This window comes from Dermochelys coriacea, chromosome 1 (genome assembly GCF_009764565.3).
Source record: "Dermochelys coriacea isolate rDerCor1 chromosome 1, rDerCor1.pri.v4, whole genome shotgun sequence".
Lineage (NCBI taxonomy): Eukaryota > Metazoa > Chordata > Testudines > Dermochelyidae > Dermochelys > Dermochelys coriacea.
Window position 1 is genome coordinate 313,470,712 of NC_050068.2, and position 24,408 is coordinate 313,495,119.

Below are 24,408 nucleotides of genomic sequence, written 5' to 3' on the forward strand. Positions count from 1 at the left end.
ATTGATGCTATTCGTTAAAAACCCTACTGTGTAAATTGCTATTTAGGCATTTCTTGAAAAGTGGATTTTTGACACAGTGGTCCATTATAGTTTCTACGGAATGTTTAACATCTCTCTCTTATAAATCCTGTTCAATTTCTGGTTCATTGGCCTGATACATAGCACCATTAGAGTCCATTGTATCTATCCTGCAGTCACAAAACTACATTAAGGACCGGTATCTGATTTTCAAAGTATAATAGTATAAGTCATCTGTCCTGATGAATTAGCTTCTGTGTGCACACATGCATGCACAGTAATTGAGTTTTTAAGCTATGGTCTCTCTCTTTTCTTCTGTGATCAGAATTGAGCCCTAAGTCTGTGTGATAAAGAACCCTTAAGGATTTTTTTTTTGGCTGTGCCTATGTAGCCATTTATCTTTTACACATTAAGAACTCAGATGAGGCAGTTAAATTTTTAGTACTCTGGAAATTGACTGGATTGAAATCACTCAAGACTGAAGCACTTTGTTTAACAAAAGCCAAAGTAAAGCATGGGCAGCCACAGTTCACATACTGCCTTGCTAATGTGCCTGAGCTGTGGTGTGAGAGGCTGCGCTTATACAGACTTCGGCCTCTTTGCTGAGACAGCCTTCCCAGTTGGGGACCAGCTAATAAGAGCTGTGGTGGCTTCTGAGGTTAAAAATCAGGAATGGAATGTAGACTGTGTGATTGATAAAGGCCATATGGTGGCATTAAGCCCACGGCCTGGGCTGAGAGTGAGGCGTTTGCAGGAGTGGGGCCCTGGTTCAGCATGGGCACACCCTACCCATATTTTGACTGACATGGCAGGCTCTCTGACCCAGCTCCTCAAAGGCATTTAGGCACCTATCTGCCTCTTTAGGTGCCTAATCCACCTCTTAGGCACCACTGATATTTTCAGAACTGATGCCCAGCTGCTACCTAATTATTTAGGATCCTACATCTCCTAGGTGCCCATGTTTCCACCAGTCAGCATTCACAAAGCTGTGTGAACCCTGACACCATCGCATAGCTAACAAGCAGCTCAGAACTTCAGTTTAAGCCCTGGAGGTCCCAAAGCAGAATTCTCAAACCAGTGGCAGTCAGGTTTTGTAACAGAGTGGGGTGGGGTGGGGAGGGTGATGGGTCATTAGCGGTGCCTCCCTATTCAATGGGAGCATTCCTCCTTCCCTGACAAAGGGGCATCAGCAGCACCGTCTGCCCTGGCACTGCAACCCTCATCTTGGACTGGTGCAGAGGTAAGGCCCCAGACTGGGATGGGAGCATCAGTTTGAAAAGCAAGATGGCCCTGCATTCAACAGGCAGTGGTGACTCCTGTACCGTGAGGCTGAGCCTGGCTCCCCACTCTGGGCATTGCAATCTGGTGCACAGATTTGCAGCACCACTCAGATTTGGCATGGCCACCCCTCCATCATAATAAAGGAGCAACCATGCCAAAAATGAACGAGTGGCACTGTGACAAGGTGTATGGGGTCTCAGTGTCATGTGGCCCCATGCACCATGGCACAACGCCCAGAGCAGGGAGCCAGGTCCAGCCCCGCAGGGAGGAGATTGACTTGTATATGCATGTGTGGTTTTTCTGGATCAGTGTAGGGTGGGCTCCCTACACCCATGTGTGAAAAGGCACCACACATACTAAACATCACATTTACCCGCATTTACTCCACTACTGTCTCAAACTAGGCAGGGGAACAGCTATCTCAGCAGTGGAGCCCAATCCTGTAGACATGCTATGAGCACAGCTGAGACTTGATACCTATCAGACCCTACAACAGGAGGGCTGGATGCAGCCCATAGATGGCATGGAAGTCAACACAGCATCCATGCAAAAGATAGCCAAGGGCACAGTAAAATATAGGGTGAGCAAGAGACAGATATTGAGTGTAAGCAGGAGAGAGGGAGGTGGGGGGGTACTGCTAGAAGAGGGGTACCTAACCAGAGTGCCTAACTCCAGGAGAGGGTTGAAGGATGAGGATCTTGAATGGAGGTAGGTATTTCCAGCCCATCATCCCAACACCACTGGTCAGATACTTAGGTGCCCATGGTCCTTGCTCCTCTTCTCTCTCCTGTCCTTGCACTTCTCGGCATTTTAATCCTATCTAGTTAGGCAGCTTCCTGTTCGGCTTGCTGACTTCTAGGGATCCCTTTCTTAGGTGCCTAATGCTCCCCATATATTGTATGGGAACCTGGGCACTTAGCTTGGGGCTGTGGATTCCACTAGGCATCAGCTGACTGTGGGTTAGGCACTGCAATGCTGCTGTGGAGCAAGGTCAAAGTACCTTTGAGGATTGAGTTTTTGTTTCTGCTCCCCCCTCCCCCCCTGATTGGGTCAGCTAAACCAATTCCCTAGCAGCCTGATTTTCAAGACTAAGCACCTCAGAGCCTAGTGAAGCCAATGGGATCTGAAAGGGTGCTATGCCTCTGAAAATCTGGCCAATATAAGATGCTTAGTACTCATTAAACACTAATTCACATGTAAGCAAAGGCCTTGTAAACACACACAATATATGCACCTGAATTGATCATGTGCATGAGTGATGGTGGGATTAGCTCCTAAGAATGCATACATAATATTTAATGTAGCTCTCAGCGTAACTCTGCTAACATCGGTTTACACAGTGTTACTAGGTGAGAAAGCAGTGACCTACATTTTTGATTAAATCACATGGAACCAAATCCAAAACCTATTGAAATCAATGGGGAAGCTTTTATGGACTCTTAAACAAAGAAAAAAACATAGGCTGAAAATGGGTGGAGGATTATAGCTTAGTATGTGTCTTTTACATACTGTGTAAACCTAATTCTTCAAACTGTAGCACGAGCAATTGGAACACATTATGCAATAATCATTGGCCAACATTCAGGTTTTAAATTGCTACCGCCCTTCAGTTACATGTGTTTGGGAGATACGTTCAATGTACAATGTATAAGCTTTTCATTTTTAACCTACATAAAACTTAAATGGAAAAAACGATTATGATGTTTTTAAAGAAAGTATTTCAGACCCATTCTTAGACTATACATGCCAAGTTACATCCTGCAGTGTCTTTGTAAGGCTGTGTTAAATAGTACAATTTATAATGAAAATGCTGACAGTTTTAACTACAGCTTAATGAATGGCAAGGCTATAAACGAAAGAGCAGAATGAGCTAGACCGAGAGAAGAAGGTTGTGAAAAAAGCAATGTGTTTGCTGTATAAAAGGAACAAGTGATGGTTAATTCCAAGAGAGAGGAAGAATGTGTGGGAGAAATGAAGAAGCTTCCTGAGTATTCAAAGACACAATAAGCACAGATACTAGGGGATTTTCTCTTATTGCTGTCCAAGTTCCCCCAACCTCCTGATAAAAAGGGACCTGGTAATGTAAAGTAAATAGTATAGCAGAAGTCATTTTTCCACAGCTCATTCTATTATATTCCCATGCTCCAATTGTAAGCAATTTTTTTCTCCAACCCTGTCATGACATTGCTCTTTTTATTTTTTTATTTTTATTTGTTAGTCTCTAAGGTGCCACAAATACTCCTTTTCTTTTTGCGGATACAAACTAACACAGCTGCTACTCTGAAACCTCTGTTTTTATTGAAACTCTTTTTAGGAGTAGAATTTTTAAAGTGGTTAAATTGGGGAGAAAGAACCAAATAAGGTAAGAACAAAATAGGTGTTACAGCATGGCCATTGCAAAAAAAAAAAACCAAAAAACCGTTCTTCTGTTTTGAGTTAGTTTACTAGTAACGCTGGCATATCTCTGAGAAAGTTGTGGTGCTCTTGTATGGACTTTATGCTGCACTACAAAAATTCCGTAACATCACTGTGCATTCTGCATGCCGAGGTAGGCAGGATCTGGACCAATATATCTTAATAATGTATGATACCCTGTGTTTTCAACTGACTCAATGCCAGTATGAGCCAACAGAGAAGCTCCTTCCTGACTACTGTGACCCCCCCCATTCAACAAGATACATAAACACATGCATAACTTAAAAGTTCATGAAGTCAACGGGACTACTCACATTCTGAAAGTTAGGCATGTGTGTAAATAGCCTGTTGAAGTGAAACCCATACATCAGTAGTGTAAGTTAGACATTGCAGGCTAGATTCACAAAGGGACTTATTTTTAGGTACACTGATGACTGGTGGACTTCACAACCCTGAGTGAGGTGCTCAGGCTCCCTGTACATTGCATGGTGACAGCTAGGCAGCTAAGAATGGGATTCACAAATGCCAGCATGATAAGCAGAGAGGTGCTTAAGGTAGCCAATAGGAAATGGCAAGGAGAGGGGTGTGATCTACGTCCCGCCCACAAAGGGCTGGAGGGAGGTGCCTATTTCCACTTGGGATTTGCAGCCATGAATCCTCTCCTGGAGTCAGGCATCTAAGCCATTTTTTGCAAGAATGATGTTGATGCTGCCCCACCCCCCTATTTTTATAACTTTTAGCTCAGGGGACAGGACACTCACCTAATATGTGGGTGATGCTGGTTCAATTCCCCGCTTCTCCTTGATGTGGAGGAGCAATTTGAATTTGAGGCTTCCGCATTGCTGGAGTGTGCCCTGACCACTGGGCTAAAAGTTATAAAGGGGCTGCCTTCACTCCCCCACCCCACCTGCGGTGCGGATCCTAGCCATAAGACTGGCTTTTTTTCACATCTCTGACGTTAACATGTTTGGCCTGATCCTGCAAATCTCTACTCACAAGAGTAATTCCACTGTGGGTAATGGATTGTAGGCTCATTCATCATAACAACATTGCCTCTTAGTGTTCTTCTTCACAACAGATTAATGGGCTATTTCTTACTTTACCTGAAAATTCACTAGCTTCAATCAGCGTCACATGCAGAGAACAACTTCAGGATCAGGCCCATTGCTGATTAAGGGCTTCAAGCAGCAAACACTCATGCAGATCTTTTGAGCAGGCCAGAAGACAACAATTCCATTTAATGACAACTTTCAACGTTTGTTTTCATTCTGACTGGAATGAAATCAAAACCTTTTGAAGGTTTTTGCAAACTGGAGTTGTGTTAAAATGCCTGTTTACAGTTAGAAAACATCAGGTCTCTCTGTCTTTCTCTCTCACATCCCCCTGAACTTGAGAAACTGTCCCACTGAAGCCTTAGTCAAAACTGATATATTTTGGATTTGACGCAGTGGCATTCTGTGCAACTAAACATTTCATCAAAAAGTTTCCAAGCAGCTCTATTAACTTTAAACATGTGAATACTGCCCATTGATGCCAATGGCACTAGTCGTGCATAATACTAAGTGTATGTATGTCTGTAGGGTAGGGACCATAGTATGCTTAATGGCTTTCAAGCATAGTCAATAGAAAAAGTAATTAATCCCTGGTTCTTTATTTTTTCATTTATAATTATTTTGTAGTTTGGTGAGTGGTCAGTCATAAACATTTCAATTATACTATATTGATTGATACATCATCAGTAACTCAGGTGTCCAAATATTGGGATAGATCCTTCCTAACTGTACTTTGCAAAGTGCTTTGGAACATAGACATTCACTGAGGGGATAGTTGACTGAAAGCAGTTTGCTGGCTGCACAAGAGAGTAAAGTACGGAACTGTAACATGTAGGAGATTCAGTTTCAAATAAATTAGCCTTCCCTTATCAATAATGTAATCCAGGGTCCACTGCAGCCTCCTTGGAGAAGGTAGGTTACAAAAAGATAGCGCCTATTGAAAAGAAGAACAATGAGCCATCCAGGCTAAATCAGCAGAAAGAACATTTAATAACAAACCAATTGCGAAGACCCATTGACTTGATTAATGGCAGATATTGTATAGAGTAGAAAAAGTCTCAAAGCACATCATAAACATTGGTGACAGAGCTGAAAGCCTCTAGCAGTCTGCTTTTAACTTGTCTAGAGTGGCTTATTAACATGATAGATCTCTACACTGGTTCCAATCTCTCTTGTTTTCTCTGTCTTTGGTACAACCATTTCTAATGGCATGGCACCATTAACTACTGAATATTTAATTCTGAAAATTAGAAGACATCAGAATTGTACTCATATAGCCATTTCCTTTGATTTTGAAAGGTTTGATAAGTTAGTTCATATATCCACTTTACTGCTTTCCAAATATTCTACTGATTCCTTTCTATGTTATTTCTAAGGCATCCATCAATAAGATGTGATTGCCAGCAATGGCACGCCGTCATAGCTGTTGGGGGAGTATCAGCAACATAATACCATTGTACAGGATAATAAGATTAACCTTTTATTTCAGTTTGCTGGTTCTGATTACTATAAGAAATCTGAGATTTTAGTTTTTATCATCTTTGCTATAATTGTCTGATAATTTTTCAAAAGAAAAAAAACAATTGCCAAATCATAAATGGTGAGCATAACATCAGAAATCCTTCACAAAATCTTATAAAATGTATTTACTTTGGGAAAAACTCCCATCAGCAATTTTAAAATAGTCACAATTTTTAAAACAAATAAAGTCATCCACCTCGGAGAGTACACACACACACACACGCACATACAGACACCCCCGTCAACATGCTTAGACTTTACACTGCCATCTTCTGACGCCATTATTATTGTTTTATTTATACCCGCTCCCCCCTTTACTGCACATTCTAAACAAACAATAGACAATACTGTCCGGACTTAAAATATTATTTGTTTTTTCTTCCTTAAAACTGCAACGAAACAAGTCTGAACATTTGCAAAACATTCCTTTATTATTAGAAATAAATTATTTTGTATAAAAATTTGCATGCGTCAATCATTGCACTTATTTTAGCACAACCCAGGGCTTCAATTCAGTCAGTCGTCACAAGAAACAAACTCATCTTCTTATACAAGTTGAACAATGTGGGACAGGAATGGAAATTCTCACAATCACAAAAAAGTACTTACAAGTATAACATCAGACATGGTTTATTTCAACAGCATTTTTTTTTCACAAGCTAACATTTGTTTTCCTTTTGTGATTTACTTCCTTTTGTGAGTAAACAGTTCAGAAGTTTGACATTCGGTCTCAATTGTATAAAACTGAGCTTTTCCCTTCCCCACCCTTCCTGCTTTTGTCCATTAAGAGACTGACTGTTGATTCGATTGTAGTCTACAGCTCTTTCCAAGACCGAGGTTTTGGTGGTAATAAATTCATTGTTTGTTTTTTTTATTTTCACATACTTCAGGTGCATTTCATTTCCCTGCTCAGTTTGCATGATTGCTGTAGCTGACATACGTTGTCTTGGAAGAGGAAGCTGCAAGGCAAAAAAAAGAAGAAGAAAAGAAAAGAGCAAAGTTACATATCAGGTTTTGGAATCAACATAAAGCACTTTGTGTAACAATAAGAACAGGAGTACTTGTGGCACCTTAGAGACTAACAAATTTATTAGAACATAATGAATGTTGTGTGGTGCGTGGTTGCTGCTGAGTATTTGCTTCCGGTTGGGGGGCTGTCTGTAAGCGAAGACTGATCTGTCTCCCAAGATCTGTGAGAGTGAGGGATCAGACAGACCAGTCCTCACTTACAGACAGCCCCCCAACCTGAAGCAAATACTCACCAGCAACCACTCACCACACAACAAAATCACTAAACCAGGAACCTATCCTTGCAACAAAGGCTGATGCCAACTCTGTCCACATATTTATTCAAGTGACACCATCATAGGACCTAATCACATTAGCCACGCCATCAGGGGCTCATTCACCTGCACATCTACCAATGTGATTTATGCCATCATGTGCCAGCAATGCCCCTCTGCTATGTACATTGACCAAACCGGACAGTCTGTACGCAAATCTGACATCAGGAATCATAACATTCAAAAACCGGTAGGAGAAAACTTCAACCTCTCTGGCCACTCAGTAAAAGCTTTAAGGGTGGCAATTTTGCAACAGAAAAAGCTTCAGAAACAGACTCCAATGAGAAACTGCTGAGCTTGAATTAATATGCAAACTAGATACCATTAACTTGGGTTTGAATAGAGACTGGGAGTGGCTGGGTCATTACACATATTGAATCTATTTCCTTAAGTTAAGTATCCTCACACCTTCTTGTCAACTGTCTAAATGGGCCATCTTGATTATCACTATAAAAGTTTTTTTCTCGTGCTGATAATAGCTCATCTTAACTAATTAACCTCTCATAGTTTGTATGGTAACTTTCAACTTATCTGTATGTATATATCTTACTATATGTTCCATTCTATGCATCTGATGAAGTGGGCTGTAGTTCACGAAAGCTTATGCTCTAATAAATTTGTTAGTCTCTAGTACTTCCACAAGTACTCCTGTTCTTTTTGCGGATACATACAAACATGGCTGCTACTCTGAAACCCGTGTAGCAATGAAATTAATTTAGTATTTAGTCAGCATTCAGTTATATAATCAACTTCACCAAGGTTCCAATTCAAGAAACCACAAAAGCATATTCTTGACTTGAAGCATACGCTTAAGTGCTTTTCTAAATAGCTTGCTGGAAACAGGGCCCAAATACTGTGCTTTTGATGACATTTTATGTGTGTGTGGTTTAGGAGTAATATAATGGCTGCTGGGTGAGAAAAAGACACACAGCTCTTTATTCTACAAGCTGTTCAGTATATTTCATATCTCTTGCTGGCTAGTTGTGTTTTTTTTAAATATAGTATGCTGTGCCTTAGTTTCAACATTTTATTTGGCTAATTAAAAAAAAAATAGCAGAACAATTGCTGGCACATCTGGGGCTTGAGTCACTCTCCAGTTTCCACTGACTGAGGCCGGCTAGGCATCCACTGGTGGAACGGAGACCTAGGAGGGAGTTACAGACATACAAAACATCCACAATGCCTGTTATATGAGGGGAAAGGGGCCAAAGGTGGCTGATGCAACCCTGAAAGTGGGCAATGCTGGCTGATGAAGATATGTGACCAGCATCCTCGGGAGATGCTCTGACATAGAACATCTCTCTTCAAGGAAGTGTCCACAGGCATGTTTACTAGAAAGCCCAAATTGTACTTTAAAACTGCCCTCCTGTGGTGATGTTCCCCAGGCAGATTAACAGCATCAACAGCACCACCCTTTCTTACAAGTGAATTTCCTCTTAGGGCAGATATTCTCCTGCTTGTTCAGAAAGGTGCAATATGTGAGGATGAGTCAGCTCCTGGATTGCTGTTAAGGTAAAATGGTGACAAGTCACTGAAGCTAAATATAGTACTGGGCATTTCTACATGGCACCACTGTCCCTTATTGTTGTTAGAGATGTAGCCAGTTCCCTACTACTGTGTTCAGACAGAGTGGGCAGTGGTGGCTTCAGAGAGCCACAGGCAGCTCCCTGATCCCCAGCTGCATGGACCCAGCAGAACTTAGAGCAGTAGGGTCCTGACTGTTATAAAGTCTGTACGGCATCAGGTGCAGGGGGGCTGGGCCTCAGCACACCCCTTTCTGCCTCTAGCCTGCCTATGACATACTCCATTTACCCCAGTGGGTGGAGGCGGGTGGCAGCACAAAATGAACATAGTGGTCTAGAGAATCTGGCCCGTATAATTCTATATGCACGCCAATTTAAATCAAGAGTAACTGCACTGATGTCACTTCTCCATAAGTCTGCAATTCTGCAAAGACTTAGGCCAGGAGTAGTCGCATTGTCTTCATTTGGATGTCTCATATGCTTAAAGTTAAGCAGCACAGGATCAGGCCGAAATCTATTGAAGTCAATGAAGTTACACAAGTGTAAACTGGTGTGAGCTCAGAATCAAGGCTAACACAGTATCAATCAAGCTTTTTTGCTCTCTCTCTCTCTCAGGACAGTCCTTTGCTATGTTTTATTGGATAGGAATCCACTGATGTTTTTACATGACTGAAATAGGAAAAGAAATCTTCACACTGTCTAAACCTGACCTGGGAATCTGAGGGTGATGGTGGAAGAACAAAAATACAGAAGCAGGGAAATAAAATCTTCTCTGGGTATAAGCTTTTGTTGGTAAAACACCACTTCTTCAGATGAGGAAGTGGAGTTTTACCCATAAAAGCTTATGCCCAAATAAATCTGTTAGTCTTTAAGGTGCCACCAGACTGCTTGTTGTTTTTGTGGATACAGACTAATGCGGCTACACCCTGAATCTTCTCTGGCCCACTCCCCAGTCCCACTACATTATGTACAGAACCGCGTTATTTTAAGATGACTAGATAGATATAAATAAGAAATACGCTGTGTAAAGTTCATGGTGATGTTTGGATTTCTAGTGAATGTGACGCTAATCCTGCAGTTGCAGCTTTGGAAGATACCAGGAAACCAGCCCACTGAAATTCAAATCTGATTTGACTTTTTCCATTAGGATATTGGAATGCATAATCATGAGAACACACACATCAAGCTTGTTGTTTATCACATACAGGTACCTCCGGTTTTGGAGTTTCAGAAGTATGACCCCTGGGAAGGTTTAGATCTGAGAAGATGAATGTGAATTCTAAAACTCAGCTCAGTGGAAACTGGCAAGCAAATTGTGTTGCTTACAAAAATAAGAGACCAGTGGCCGTCCAAGTTCAAGAGAAGACTACTCTGAGAAGGTGCTGGGCAAGGCCTTCATATGACTCTGCCTAAGCATCAGAGTACCCCATTCCTGACAGGAAATAGCCCTGCTCTTGGAGTACCAGGACTCTTTAAGCAAGTATAGGCAAATTCATGTTTTTTCAGAACTTTCGCATGGGACATGAGACTCCTTTGTGAGCTCGCTCTCACGCTCCCACAGCTGGATTGTTGAGGAGACTGTTCTCACTCTGCCCTGCATTCTCCCATCTGGGAATACAATAGGATTTCTGAAACTGGACCAATTTCTTTAGAACATAAAGTGATTTTGTTCACAGTAAAACATGAGTAAATAAAATACACGTACACAAATTGGACAGGTTCCTTTTTTGTGTGTGGGAAAAAAACTAATGTTGAATTATCTGCCAGTCTGAATACATAGCTTTGATGCATCTAGTGTTGGATGAGTCAAGAAGAAGAAAGTAAAAATCAATAAGTAGGTATATTTCTTACAATATGACTTTGAAAATAAAATCAGATTTATTCCAAAGTATTCCCATGGAGGGTTTATATAGTAGTTCATACTGCCAGACTGGAAAAATCAGACCACCGGCATATTCAGCTTTTCTCTTTTTATTTGATTAATACCTTACATATCTATATAATTTATGCTAATGAGCCTGCAGCTCCTGTTTGGGATGTAAGAGCCTCAACATCTAGTTTCTTGGTCTTTAAGACTGTGAACATTTCAGAGTTGTTGCATAGATCACACTCGGCAAGCTTATCTGGCCAGGGAGGGCAACAAATTTACTTATCATGCTCCTGAAAATAGCCTTTTCAAGGCCCATTTATTACTCTGCTCTTGAAATGAGACAACAGAAGTAAACCCCCCCCCCCAAAAAAAAGGATTTAGAGTTGTATAGAAACATTATCATGAAATGTCCTGTACATATTTAAAATAGGTGACATAGTTGTTTCTTCGGTTGACCCATCTGCACATCTTTTTTTCTTCACTTCCTGTCCTAGACAGCTGTATTATTTGTTTGACACTGGTGAATGTGCACCATACTCCACTCAACAAGGACCTGTGTTTCAATGAGGGTGAAATGGAGCTGGGACGGAGGGGATGTAGAGAACAGGGGCCTTGCATGGGAGATTAAAGGACTTCTGACCACTGTCCCCCACTTTCTGTAAATTTATTGAGGTATGCTGGGAGGAGATTCCCCAATGTCTCTTGCCCCTTCTTTACAAGCTGCAGGATGTTTGATAAGACCTACCTAAGCACCATGATTTAGCCCACCAGTACCGAACTTTAAATGCCTCATTAGGACCACACCCAAACCCCCAAGAGCCTTAACTTGTCCCCTGCCAAGCCTGTTTTGGATCAATCCCTAGCAGAGGAATTATAAACTGATCGAGGTTCATTTGGGACTCAGGAGCCAATCTGGTCCTTAGGAGTCTACAAAACCAGTTTGCAGAGTCCAATGGTATGTCCTCACTTTGAGCTGGGGGTGTGATTCCCATCTGGAGGAGACATACTAGCTTTGGTGGAACTGGCGTGCTAAAAATATTGTGCAGACATGGTGGTACAAGTGGCAGGAGTTACATTTGCTGTTATTCATTTATTTTATTGATTTTTGGAGCAGCTCTTGCTGTAGCAGCCAGCCATTTATTTACACAGAAGGATAAAACTACCCCAGGATTCAAGCAGGGGTATTTAGGGTATAAGTCATGGACAGGTCACAGGCCGTGATTTTTTTATTTCTTGTCCATGACCTGTCCATGACTTTTACTAAAAATACCCATGATTAAATCGTAGCCTTAGTAATGACAAAGCAGCACATCGAGGCCCTGAGGTTGCATGTGTCCCAATGTGGTTCAGTCCCTACACTTCTGTGGAACCCCACGGGTGTGGAGATGTGCTCACATGAAATAGCTTGCAGGATCAGTGTCTTGGTGTAGAGACATCTATACGTGAAACAAAGTATAAAACCAGCATCCTGTGGTGCACATTTTCCATCCTCTACATGCAAATAAGGAACAATGGTAGGCTAATATTAGCATGAGTTCAGAGATTTGGAAGTCTAAGAGCCCTGTTTGAGAAATGCAATTTCACTTCTGCATTTCCCAGGTTTTGAATGTTTTAACTCTTTCAAAACGTAAAATGTAGTCAAACCATTGATATGTGCTTGAACCTTAATGACAACTTAAAAAAATTAAAAAGATATCTGTCGGAACATATATTTGCATAAGAGTTTCATAGTATAGAGAAATAAATGTACAATTGTGGTTACCTATGAGAACCACAATATTATTCTGAAAGCAATTTAAAACCTATATTTTATTAAAACCAAAGGAAGATTGTGTTTAGTCCAGTTATTACACCTGGCCAAGATTCTCCAAATATTGAGTTTGTTATGCAATTTTTGTAAAAAAATTCAGTGAAAGTCGGGATTTTTTTAACCATCTCTACCTATGATTTAGCATATAAAGCATCTGTGATTAAGTTGTCTTGCATAAAAGTTACTATATAGAGATATGGTTCTATCATTTATTTTATTTTCATACTGTATTACAAAACCTCCACGTTTCTTCTTCTTACTAGATGTTTATCAGTGGCATCATTAGGATAAAATAAGGGCACAGGAAACTCCTCCATACTTGTTTGAGTATTTTTTCTTCCAGTTTTACCAGGCAATGACAATTATGGAAATTAGCATTGAATATTCAGGATTAGCTTTGTGAAAATAGACTGGGAATATATTAGTGGCTTTGATTCAATAGTTCTCTACTGAATACCAAGTTATTGATGGGCCCATATTGATTCCTACAGTTTGCTTCATCTCACTGCAACTTCTAGAAGGACAGAAAGAGCTTGTTGTAAACACAAACAAAACAAAAGACAGAGTTTTGGGTCGGAAACCAACACAAAATAAAAACAGAGAGTGAAATCACAAACATCAAACAGAGAGGGCAGAGAAGTAAACAAACATGAAGAAAGAAACAAAGAAAGGAAACACAAAAGAATGGGGGGGGGGGAAACTAACAGAGAACATGACAGTGAATCAGTTGACGCATGTGACTGGGAACAGAGAAGCTAATGGAAACAATCAGCATTGGAAAGGGCTAGAATACCTGGTCCCTTGGTGCCTGGAAAGAAGACGAGGGGTGAGGGGCACTGAGATTCACTACTACCTGTTGTGGGAGAAGAAGATTCTGATATGAGGCACGTAGAGTGCTCTGTTAGGTATAATGTGGTTGATCCTAGCCCAAAAGATGCTAAAGTAAAGGACTGCTTGGCCTGCCCTGAATGGGAGTAGCATGGAAGCTTCAACAGAGATTGTTTAAGCCCATAAGTCATTCCTTGCTCTCTGCAAAGGTCTGGTGAATTTGGATGAATGGAGGTTGAATGAAGACTAAGACCTCCTGTTTAATCAAGCCCCCTGTTAGGCAGTAACAACTAAACTGCAGTGAGTGATGCTGTAATATATGAATTTGGTACATGACCAGAGAGAGATCTCATTTAGCTCAAGCAGTAGTGGTTTCTCCTTTGTAGAACTGAAGGATAAGGATTCTACTCCCAGATCTCAAGAGTTGTGTGTAATTTCTCTTGCATTTTTTTCTCTGCTGTCTAAAGCAAATGGCTTTGGTTCAGTCTATGGGTGAAATCCTGGCCCCATTGAAATCTGTGAGTTTTGCCATTGACTTCAACAGGGCCAGGATTTCAGTCCATGTGCCTAGAAGATTTTGACAGAAAAAAATAATTGGTGAATGGTCAAGCACAGGAGAGTAGAGGAACAGATTAAAAGAGATGGACCCAAGAAATGTAAATATATATATATATATATATATATATATATATATATATATATATATAAAGGACAGAGCTAAAGCACAGAGTAAGGGCAGCCAAAAAGGAAAAATAACAAAAGACTAAATGGCTGTAGTGAGTAAAATATAAACAAACAGAAGACAAAGAATAGGAAGGGAAAATAAAAAATAAAACACTCAGTATATAAAAACCATAGGAAGAAGAATAATTTAAAGAGAGAAAAAGTGTGTGGGGGAGAATGAGTAAGGAACTGCAAAGCACCAAAAAGGGGGTCAGAGGGAAGAAAATGCAGCAGAAACAAAGACACTAAGAAAAAGGCAGAGAGCAAGCAATGACAGAGAACAGAACAATGAAAAGGTGGACTGTGGAAAAATTAAAATATACATGACAATGAAAAAAACAAAAAGGCACCTGAGAAAGACAGCAAGAATAACACAGATCATGTCAGAGGAATCATCAGAATGAGATGGGTAGGAGAGAAGAAAAACAAATTTGGTGACTGTCTGGTTTTAACCTCCTTGTCCCTCTGTTTATTGCCTAGTGTTCACTTGACCACATGCTGACTTTCACTCTGCAGTCTGCTCACTCCCTGCTGGTGACTGATCAGGCACACCTGATCCCTCCTTTGACCTGATCCTGCAAACCTTTTGAAAGAAAAATCTTCCTTTGATTTCAACAGGAATTACTTCTGCATCTAGGCTGCTGAATCAAGCCTTCTGGGCCAGATCTTGAACTGGTATAAATTGGTATAGCTCCATCAAAGTCCATGTTTTACAGCAGTTGAGTATACAATCCTGTTGTAGTTATCCTGATGTATCGCGCCTACTGATTACTCTCTCTTGCCCTCCTGCCTCTTCAAGTGGCAAATTTTGTCCTCAGACACATGCACACAGCTCCCTTTACTTTAGCATATACAGGTATATATAAATGGAATCAGAATTTGGCTGCATATCTTTAAATAAGAAATCCCAGAATGCACCATTGATGCCTCCCAAAAATCAGCAAACAAATTCACTTCTTCCTGTTTATGCTTTGGTGGTAAATTGTGGTTGTTGTCATCAGTATCAGCATCGTCGGGGTAAGGGGAGGGAAACTTCTCTCTCCATTTCTGGAGTGCTAGTGATACCCTGATTTTGTATATTCTGTAACTTTCTCCATTTTTGGAGTGTGAGTGACACCCTGCTATTCTCTAGGTAAGACTTACATGCTGGAACTGTGGTCACCTAATAACAATTTGAGACTGGGTTACAGGTGTCAGTTCGAAGAGACATTTTTCTGTATTTTTTGGGTTATTACAGCTGATCTAGGGGAACAGATTTATTTTAATGTGTCCTTCACTACAGCCTCAAAAACTTGTTGACAATAATTATTTCAGCAGAAAAGAGAAAAGTTAACAAAATTTAATGGATATAGTATGTTTTTTGAAAACCTAACAGCGCATTCTTTTAGCCAAGCCAGCTCAATTACATGGGGCTAGCTGTCTAGAATGGGGATTTGTTGATTTTTTTGAACACTTGCCTATGGAGCATATCAGTACATGGATCAAAGCCTTGAAGAGATGTACTACTGAGGCACTTGAAAATTATATAGGTGTGCTAGTGTTAAATCAGGTTTAGAATACGGTAAATTGATACTTCCCTGCCTGCGTCACACTGCTGGAGAAAACATATTTGCATCCAGTGGCAGCTGTTTTCATGAATTATGCATAGTCATAGTTAAAAGAATACCAGACACAGCATTTCTTCTTCATTAGGTACAGTTGATAAATCTCAGGTACACAGGACTTTCTTACCATCTTCTTTTGTACCCCATTGTGGAACTATATTTGACCTTTTTCTCTGATGTTGATCATTTTGCCAACTCAGCAAGGAAACTCTCTTTCTCCCTCCTCCTTCTCTATTTTCTTTTGGTGACTTCTGAAGAATTGTAAAAAATGTAGGGGTTTTCGTATTTACAGGCTGACATCTGATCTACAGAGAATTTCATCATGATTTCTCCCTCTGTCCTCTGTCATAGGTTGTAGTATGAACCTATGGAAATCCAAAGGGCAGTGGCTCCATTGCTTCATCTGGTAGTTACATACTTTTGAATGACCATAAGTTTTGCAGGCGAATTATTGAATTTTTAAAAGATAATCTGTACCCAGTATCCTCCAACAAGTGAGTTATGGAACAAATCTAAGCTCCTCACTCACTTTTTACACTGTACTTCACTCTGGTGAACTCTGACTGAATTCATTAGGAGTTCCATGTGAAAGGAGTGAGTACAAACCTCAGGATTTGGTCTAATAACTTTCACAATCATACGTGCAGTGGTTTGTCTGCATGTACAAGCAAAATATTATTATTCAACTTTCCTTCAACCTCAGGAGTAGTAATAATTCAGAAAACTCTAGAGGATCCATTTGCAGCATAATGGGAGGAATTAGTCTTTAACTATAACAGGAACTACCATTTCACTGAAGCTCTAACTCTAACATAGGGTATGTCTTCACTACCCGCCGGATCGGCGGGCAGCGATCAATCCAGCGGGGATCGATTTATCACGTCTAGTCTGGACATGATAAATTGATCCCCAAGCACTCTCCCATCGACTCCTGTACTCCAGCACCTCAAGAGGTGCAGGCAGAGTCAACGGGGGAGTGGCAGCAGTCGACTCACCACAGTGTAGACACCACAGTAAGGTGATCTAAGTACGTCGACTTCAGCTATGTTATTCACGTAGCTGAAGTTGCATAACATAAATCAATTCCCCCTAGTGTAGGCCAAGGAATAGAAACTTATGTTCTATTACCACCAGATTTGGGAAAGGGGAATCATTAGCTTTATTCAAAACTTTTTTATTATTTTTGTTCAGAAGTACAGTTAATCAGGCTTTATTACTAGAGTTGGGCAAAACATTGATTTTTCAATTTGCTGGCAATTCCAAAAAATGTAAAAAAAAATCTTTAAAACAATATTTTAGGTTGAACCAACAACAACATTTTTGGTTAATCAAAGAGTAAAATAAAATTTGTTTGGAGCTGAATCAAACATTTTGTTTTGATCAAATTGAAACGTTTCATTTCAGTTTTGACCATTTTATATGGTTTTGATTTTTTAAACGTACAATTAAAGGAAATATTCAAATGAAAAGTCATTTCAAACTAAAAAATCAAAAGGGTCCATTTAGAAAATGTCAAAATGAAATAGTTTGGGTTTTGTGGAAATTTTTTTAATTTCCAAAACAATTTTGGCAAAGCCAATATGAATTCACTAAATGTTTTGGTGTCACTGAATCTGCGATTGTCACTGAAAAAGGCCGAGTACAGAAAACATTCACTCAGCTCTATTTATGACATGCTGCTGTCTGGAAGTTATAATAATTTATTAATTCCTAAGAGATGTGCCAGGATTCAAAGACCTTCCAGATGTGGAAAATATTCTCTTCCCACTTCTATCCTTTGGTAACTCTAAAAATATAGTGTCTAATCTATATGTGCATGAACACTTGGAACATAGATGCTTATGTTAAATTTTTGTAAACTTAAAAAGAGATCCATGCTGTTTGTACAAAATGAAAAACTACAGCAAAGATTTGGGTGATGGGATCATGCGGTACTTTTTCCCAAAGTCCTCATCAGGTAGAGGCAGGCAACCTTTTTACGACTATAGATAAATCATAGAAAATGCACAAGCTATACAAAATATTCTAGTACAGGGTAGAAGGTTAAGGAAGGAATATTTTCACTCATGTCTAGTTGTATTTTAAAAAATAATATAGAATGTGAAACCATATTTTTCAAAAGGCTTGAAAATGGCTCACCTAAATATATCCTAAGAAGCATCAGTATATAAAGAGACTGCCATAGTAAAATCTGATGCAACAAATTAGTGCTTGCTAGGCCAGATCATTTAAAAAGATGTAGTTTTTTCAAAATGTGTTCATTTTTTTAATCACCAGTTGTCACCCATAAAAAAGATTTGCATGTGGGCAAACGATAGGCATTCCTGTGCTCAAAGGTACTTGAATTCTGACACATCTCTGCATTCATGCAGGGCAAGCAAAGAAAAGAATAACGTTTACAATTAAAAGTGAGTGCATTCTTGTGAACGTACATCTATTAGGAAGTGTTCCCACTCTTGACCATGGGAAAGTCTACAGATGACTTACTGTTGGTGTCAAGACTTTCACACAGTTCAGTTTTGACCTCGCCATTTGGTCTGTCGTTTCCTTTTTGGATCAGTTTGCTTTGCATTGTGGCAGCTGTCACAACAGCCTTGAAGCTCCTCTTCCGTTTTTGAACGTTCTGCTCTGGATGAAAAATGATAATATAAACCTTGGGCATGTAGAGCATGCCCAGAGATACTGAAGCACTTAAACTCATGGAGACAGTAAGTGTTGTTGTCTGGATGTACATCTGCGGGGGGAAAACAACATAAAAACCAATGTTTGTAAGACTGATAGAAAATACATAGGCAAATGCAGTAATTATCTTAAAAATACTAACTGAACATGGAAATGGTATCATGCTGTCACTTGACTGTGTGTACATTAGAAGAAAGCTTCACTCAGATTGTCTTTAATTATAGTCACGCGTTCTTTTTTCTTCCACTAAAGAGTGGGTGGTAGAAGCAGCTAATGCTTATTAAACTCCATTCCCCTAAAAATAATTAAGCCTCTGAACCACCTCCATTTTCAGATTATAAACAAATGTGTCTGTGCAGACATAATATACAACAAGACTGACAACAAGGTTAGCCCTGTATCATCTATTTTAATAAACTGAAGCTTCTGGAATAATATGCCATTCACTGATGCACCAGTGCATGCAATACTGTTCAACTGGCAACATGCTTAACACAGAATCTAATGAGAAACATGTGATTTACTGTTTGACTCCTGTGCCCGGAAGAAAATGAGTTTCTCCACAGTAAAGCTTGAGTACCATTTCCTTTAACATTTGTACATTACAGTTGAATTCTAATCATACTATTATGTGGCACATAACAAATACTCTTATATGCTATGGACTTTGTAAATAGGAAATTGGAATATAGTGTCTCCAGGGAACCAGTTTGAAATAGACCTCTATCCCCGATAGACAAACAGAAAGAATTATCATTTCAAAGGGAGTGTTCTATCACTTATTACTTTGAAAACCAAGCTATTCTGATCTTTTCCTGCTGCCTGGGAAGAAAAGGTGATGATGGCTCCATGGTAATAAACACTGAGTGTAAATATTTATTCAAAAAAGCACATTAAAATACTCATTGTGGCTTTGTTCAACATTTACCTCTCATAGAGGATTTTATATTATTAAACAAGAATTTTACCTACAATTCTGCATGGCTTATTCCAATTTCTCTTTCTAGCTCAACAATAATGTGACTTAATCAGAAGGAACACTGAGCCCACTCAGAATAAAACCTATTCCACATCCTAACAGAGCTTCACTAACATTTAATCTCAGTGTGGGGTGTGTTTTTATGGCATAGTGACTATCATCATGAGATACAGTACTAAGAATCTGTCAATAATGACAATCTCCAAATCAACTGTTTTCACTACAGCCAATCCCTCAGTAAATTGGCCCTTAGCAGAAAACTAAACATATAATAAACTGGCCTAGAATAGTCCAAACAGAAGCACATTTTGAGTATTCTTCAACTCATGAACAAAGTTTTTCCATTAGCTACTTTACCCTTAGAGATCACAAACAGTGCTGTCACTTAAAACACCATTACATGAAAAGTGTAACAGATTTGCTTAAGTGGTGTGAACTCACACGATGGGGACACTCCACAAACTATCTGTGTTATTCTATAGATAATGTGTAAAATCTCACCAAAAAGCCAAGAGTGCCCTGTGCAATTTACCACATGAGTAGAGATCTGGCACTTTTAAACCTGACAACACTAAGCATACTAAATGTAGAGTTGTCACTCTCCACGGAGTTGTCTGCATGCAACTGTCAGGATAATAAGGTCCAAAGGATTTCACATTTTGTTACTGAAAGTGGTATGCAGCCATTCCTTCATTTAAATAATACATCACTATAATAGCTCCAAAAGTGGATAAACCCCAATTGTGTACTCATACCTGTATAAATCTGGAATAACGCCATTGATTTCAATCCAGTTGATCTGGATTTACATTGGTGTAACTAAGAGCAAAGTCTGGCCCACAGAATGCCTTAAGATTTGTCCAGGTAACCTTATATGGTTAAAATAACTGGAAGGTTTTTCCAATCTTATATGGAAAGATGTTTGCACATACATGAAATGCATATTTTACATATAAATGGCATCAATGCCTGTTGGCTGCTTTAAATAGTGAATATAATCTGAAGACAAAGCACATTACAGACGCCTTTCCTGCCAGTAGGACTATTCAGCAACTAATAATCGTTAGTCCTTTCAAGTTCCATTTATTTGTTGCAACTAATATGCCCAGTGTTTTACCAACCAAGGGAAAGGGGATTGCATTCATTGCTGGAATAAGTTTAAACCCATTGCTGGCATAATTTAAACCCAAAGAGTTATAATTTACACTCCAAGGATCTTATTACTCTGGATTACATTGCGCCACTTAGACACAGACCTGCAATGTGAAAGGGGAAACTCAGGATGAAATGTGCCTCAGGTAGCCAATTTCTTCCTTGAGTTCCCAAGTACACAGTGTGGGTGTTCAGGCTGCACCATCCAAACTATGCCTATCGCCTTCCTGTTTCTCAACAACTTTTGGAGGGAAGTGTTTATCCCCAGGGAGAGAACAGTTTTCTTTTCCTTGTATGATGGTGCGAGGGCCAGATAAAACCTGCCTGTATATTATTACTTAAAACTGCAGCTTTAGAAAACATTTGCAGTAAAACATAAAATATGTTAAACTTGATTTCACATTCACAGAATCATAGAATATCAGGGTTAAAAGAGACCTCAGGAGGTCATCTAGTCCAATCCCCTACAGGACCAATCCCCAACTAAACATTCTCACATAGTTTAAAATTAGCTCCTAATTCATCCAAAGTTTAACTGTGACTAAGGTTTGTTCAAAACTGGGCCTCATCTGTGGATTGAAATTACGCAGTTCGTAGTTTCACACAGTTTCCCTCTGGAACTAGGTTAAACTTGGACGTTTTCACTGAGTTTTACTTTAAACTTCTAGGTTTATTCCAGCCTGAAACTCAAAGTGAAACTCAGGGGATGCAAATGTGCACAGAGCAGGACCAAAGAAAATGTTGCATGAACCCACAAAAATGGAGCCACCTAATTTTACACGGTTCTGCTTACATTTAGAGAGGCCCAAACCAAAATGCAGGCTACAAAGACACCCCAGCTTTGGAAGGGTGGATCCGAACTTTGTAACTGGGGCCTGTCTTGTCTTATATCACTCATCTCTACAGTACTTCATAACCCAATTAGCCCAACAGTTCTACAATAAGTAAAGAACATTTAGGTATGGGGAAAGAAGGAAAAATAAATAGCCCTCTGGTACTGCAACCAAAGACCATCAGAAAACTCTTTTTTGCATGTAATGAGAATGGATAGTGCTTGCACCAGTTCCCATTCTTATTACCATCCTTGTCACAAAAAGAATTTTTCTATTGTGCTGCTTTCTGTTTGTCTCATAAAGAACGCTGCTGCTGGGAGCTGCTGTCACTGATTCAATTGCACTTGCTCTCTACTGTATCACTGATGTTGTTCTCCATTCCAGATGAAACAAACCCAGATCCCAAACTTTGGGCCTAATGCAACCCCCAGTGTCTTCAAAGGGTTTGGATCAGGCCCTCTTATAAGATTTATCTGTTGCTAAAATTGTATCTACCTGCAAATTTTCTCTGGATTATGCTAATCTATGCTTCAACTGGAAAAAAAAAAAAAGCTCTTGCCTTTCAGGTTGCAAAGATAAATTGTAACAATAAAGTATTTATAATGACTGTTGTGTTTTTGAATCAGACACCAGACATACTGAAACATTAGCACTAAAATAGATGTGACCATAGCCTATTGTTCTTAATGGTGCATTGCCTCTGAAATTTAATTATGGTTACTTAAATGCTGAGATTGTCAAGCATTTTACTGCTAATTATTTTACCAGGAACATTGAGATGCTGTGATTAATACAGCGCTGGTGAACATACCTGTCAAATTCTCATGTCCCATTAATAACAAGGCTTCATGTTTTGATTATGGAAACAGCAAATGATTTTTAATGACATCATTTGATTATTTGGCTAATGTTGGGGTAAAGGTGGTGTTTTCTAGCATCTAAAACTTATTCCACTAACAGAGAAAACTGCCGGGAGCCCTGAGTGGAGGAATCCTCTATGAACAAGTATGTTGTACCCATGATTTGAGCATTGGGCTGGCTTCCAATTAGTGTCTGGTTGACTTCAAAAAAGACATTGCTGAGGTGTCCTCTTCTTTGCAGGTCCAACCCTGCAAGGTGATAAGCACCAACTCCTGCTGAAGCCAATTGGAGCTGAGGGCACTGAACAACTTGCTAGACTTGTAAAGGCAGTCTCTTGATCACTTTACTGCACACCCCCAATGCAGCATTCAGCTCAGCTAGGAGGCAGTCTGACAGCCCCTGTGCTTAAACGCTCCGGGTCTGATTCTGTTCTTCTGCCATCATTTATAATAATGCAAAGCAAGTGCAAATGACTACACAAGATGAAGGGCAATGGGAAAAGAGCCTCTCCATGTCTACTGACTTTTCTCTTATGATGGTCTTTTCAATCTTTAGAATTCACTCCTCTGGCACCCTGCCAGAGCCCAGGTCTAGTGAACTGCAGAGCATTATGTATTTGGTTTAACTTTTGTCTGACTCTTATCTTCTGTTGATTTTATTCCTGACAAAAGGATAATGTTTTTTTTAATTGCTATGCATTGTGGGTAGTTTTATCCTTCTGTGTAAATAAATGGCTGGCTGCTACAGCAAGAGCTGTACTAAAAATCAATAAAATAAATGAACAGCAGCAAAGACAGTTTAGTTTAATAAGCTAGCAAATACTGAATGATCCTCCATGTGTCTCACAGTGATAGTTAACCTTAAGATATAGGAGTCTAGGAGTTAGGCTGCCACCGCTGGGGTAAGTTTAAAAGAACTACACACACACTTAGGCCCGGTCTACACTATCACTTACTTCAGTATAACTTACATCACTCAGGGCTGTGAATAAGTCAACCTGCTGAGCGACATAAATTACACCAACCCAAGCACTGGTGTGGACAGTGCTATGCTGGCAGGAGAAGCTCTCCCGCTGTCATAGCTACTGCCTCTCACGGAGGTGGACTTACTATGCCGACGAGAGAGCTCTCTCCCATCGGCATAGAATGTTTTCACCAGACATACTACAGCAGCATAGCTGCGCCAATGTAGCACTTGTAGTGTAGCCTAGCCCTTTAGACCCCTCCCAAACTACACCCCTTTTGTCCAGCAAAGCCCCTTCCAAAGTCCACACATACACTGTTGTATCATCACACTTGGCTGCTGGGAAGGAGGTGTCTTCTTTATGTATTTATACTGTGTCCATCACCACGGTATGTGAGTGCTAGCTATCTAGTGTAATCCTGTCTGGCATTTTAGGAACCTATATTGTGGTCTGTGTCTTAATATATGGGCAGTGGCTGTATCCGTAGCAACTGTTGGATGGTCTGCTCTAGATGGCTTGGAGGTGGGGGACTTTCCTATTGCCTCCTAATTGTTGTTAAGAGCATATATGACTGGCTGGAGGATGGAAGTTTGATCTACTCTATCTGTCTTCCTGGCTCTATCCAGGGGTTCTCAAACTAGGGACCATGACCCCTCAGGGGGTCAGTCACAAGGTGGTTACATGGAGGTCCAGAGCTGACAGCCCTGAGCCCCATTAAATTAAATTACCCCCCCCCCATTTTTAACTTATAAGGGTGGGGGTTGGGGGCTCAGCGGCTTGTTGTGTGAAAGGAGTCACCAATATAAAAAGTTTGAAAACCACTGCCTAGCTGTATGCCACCAACTCCTACCTGCCATCTAACAACTGCCACAGTGCTTCCTGCTGGTGATCTTCTAGTATCTGAGACTTTGAAGCTCTTTTCCCCTTTCTCCTCATTTCTCATAGACTG

General features: G+C 40.1%; 1 protein-coding gene across 2 annotated transcripts in view; it reads right to left on the minus strand.

The window, feature by feature from the left end:
- Positions 1 to 7,042: 7,042 nt before the first annotated feature.
- GRM8 (glutamate metabotropic receptor 8) overlaps positions 7,043 to 24,408 on the minus strand; it is a 481,798-nt gene continuing 464,432 nt past the window's right edge. For both annotated transcript variants that reach the window (XM_038385376.2, XM_043495863.1), the window contains exons 10-11: positions 18,476 to 18,722; positions 7,043 to 7,246 (exon numbers count right to left, since the gene is read on the minus strand). In XM_038385376.2, the coding sequence (XP_038241304.1) occupies positions 7,197 to 7,246; positions 18,476 to 18,722 (297 nt within the window). In that variant the 3' untranslated portion in view covers positions 7,043 to 7,196. The remainder of the gene's footprint in view (positions 7,247 to 18,475; positions 18,723 to 24,408) is intronic.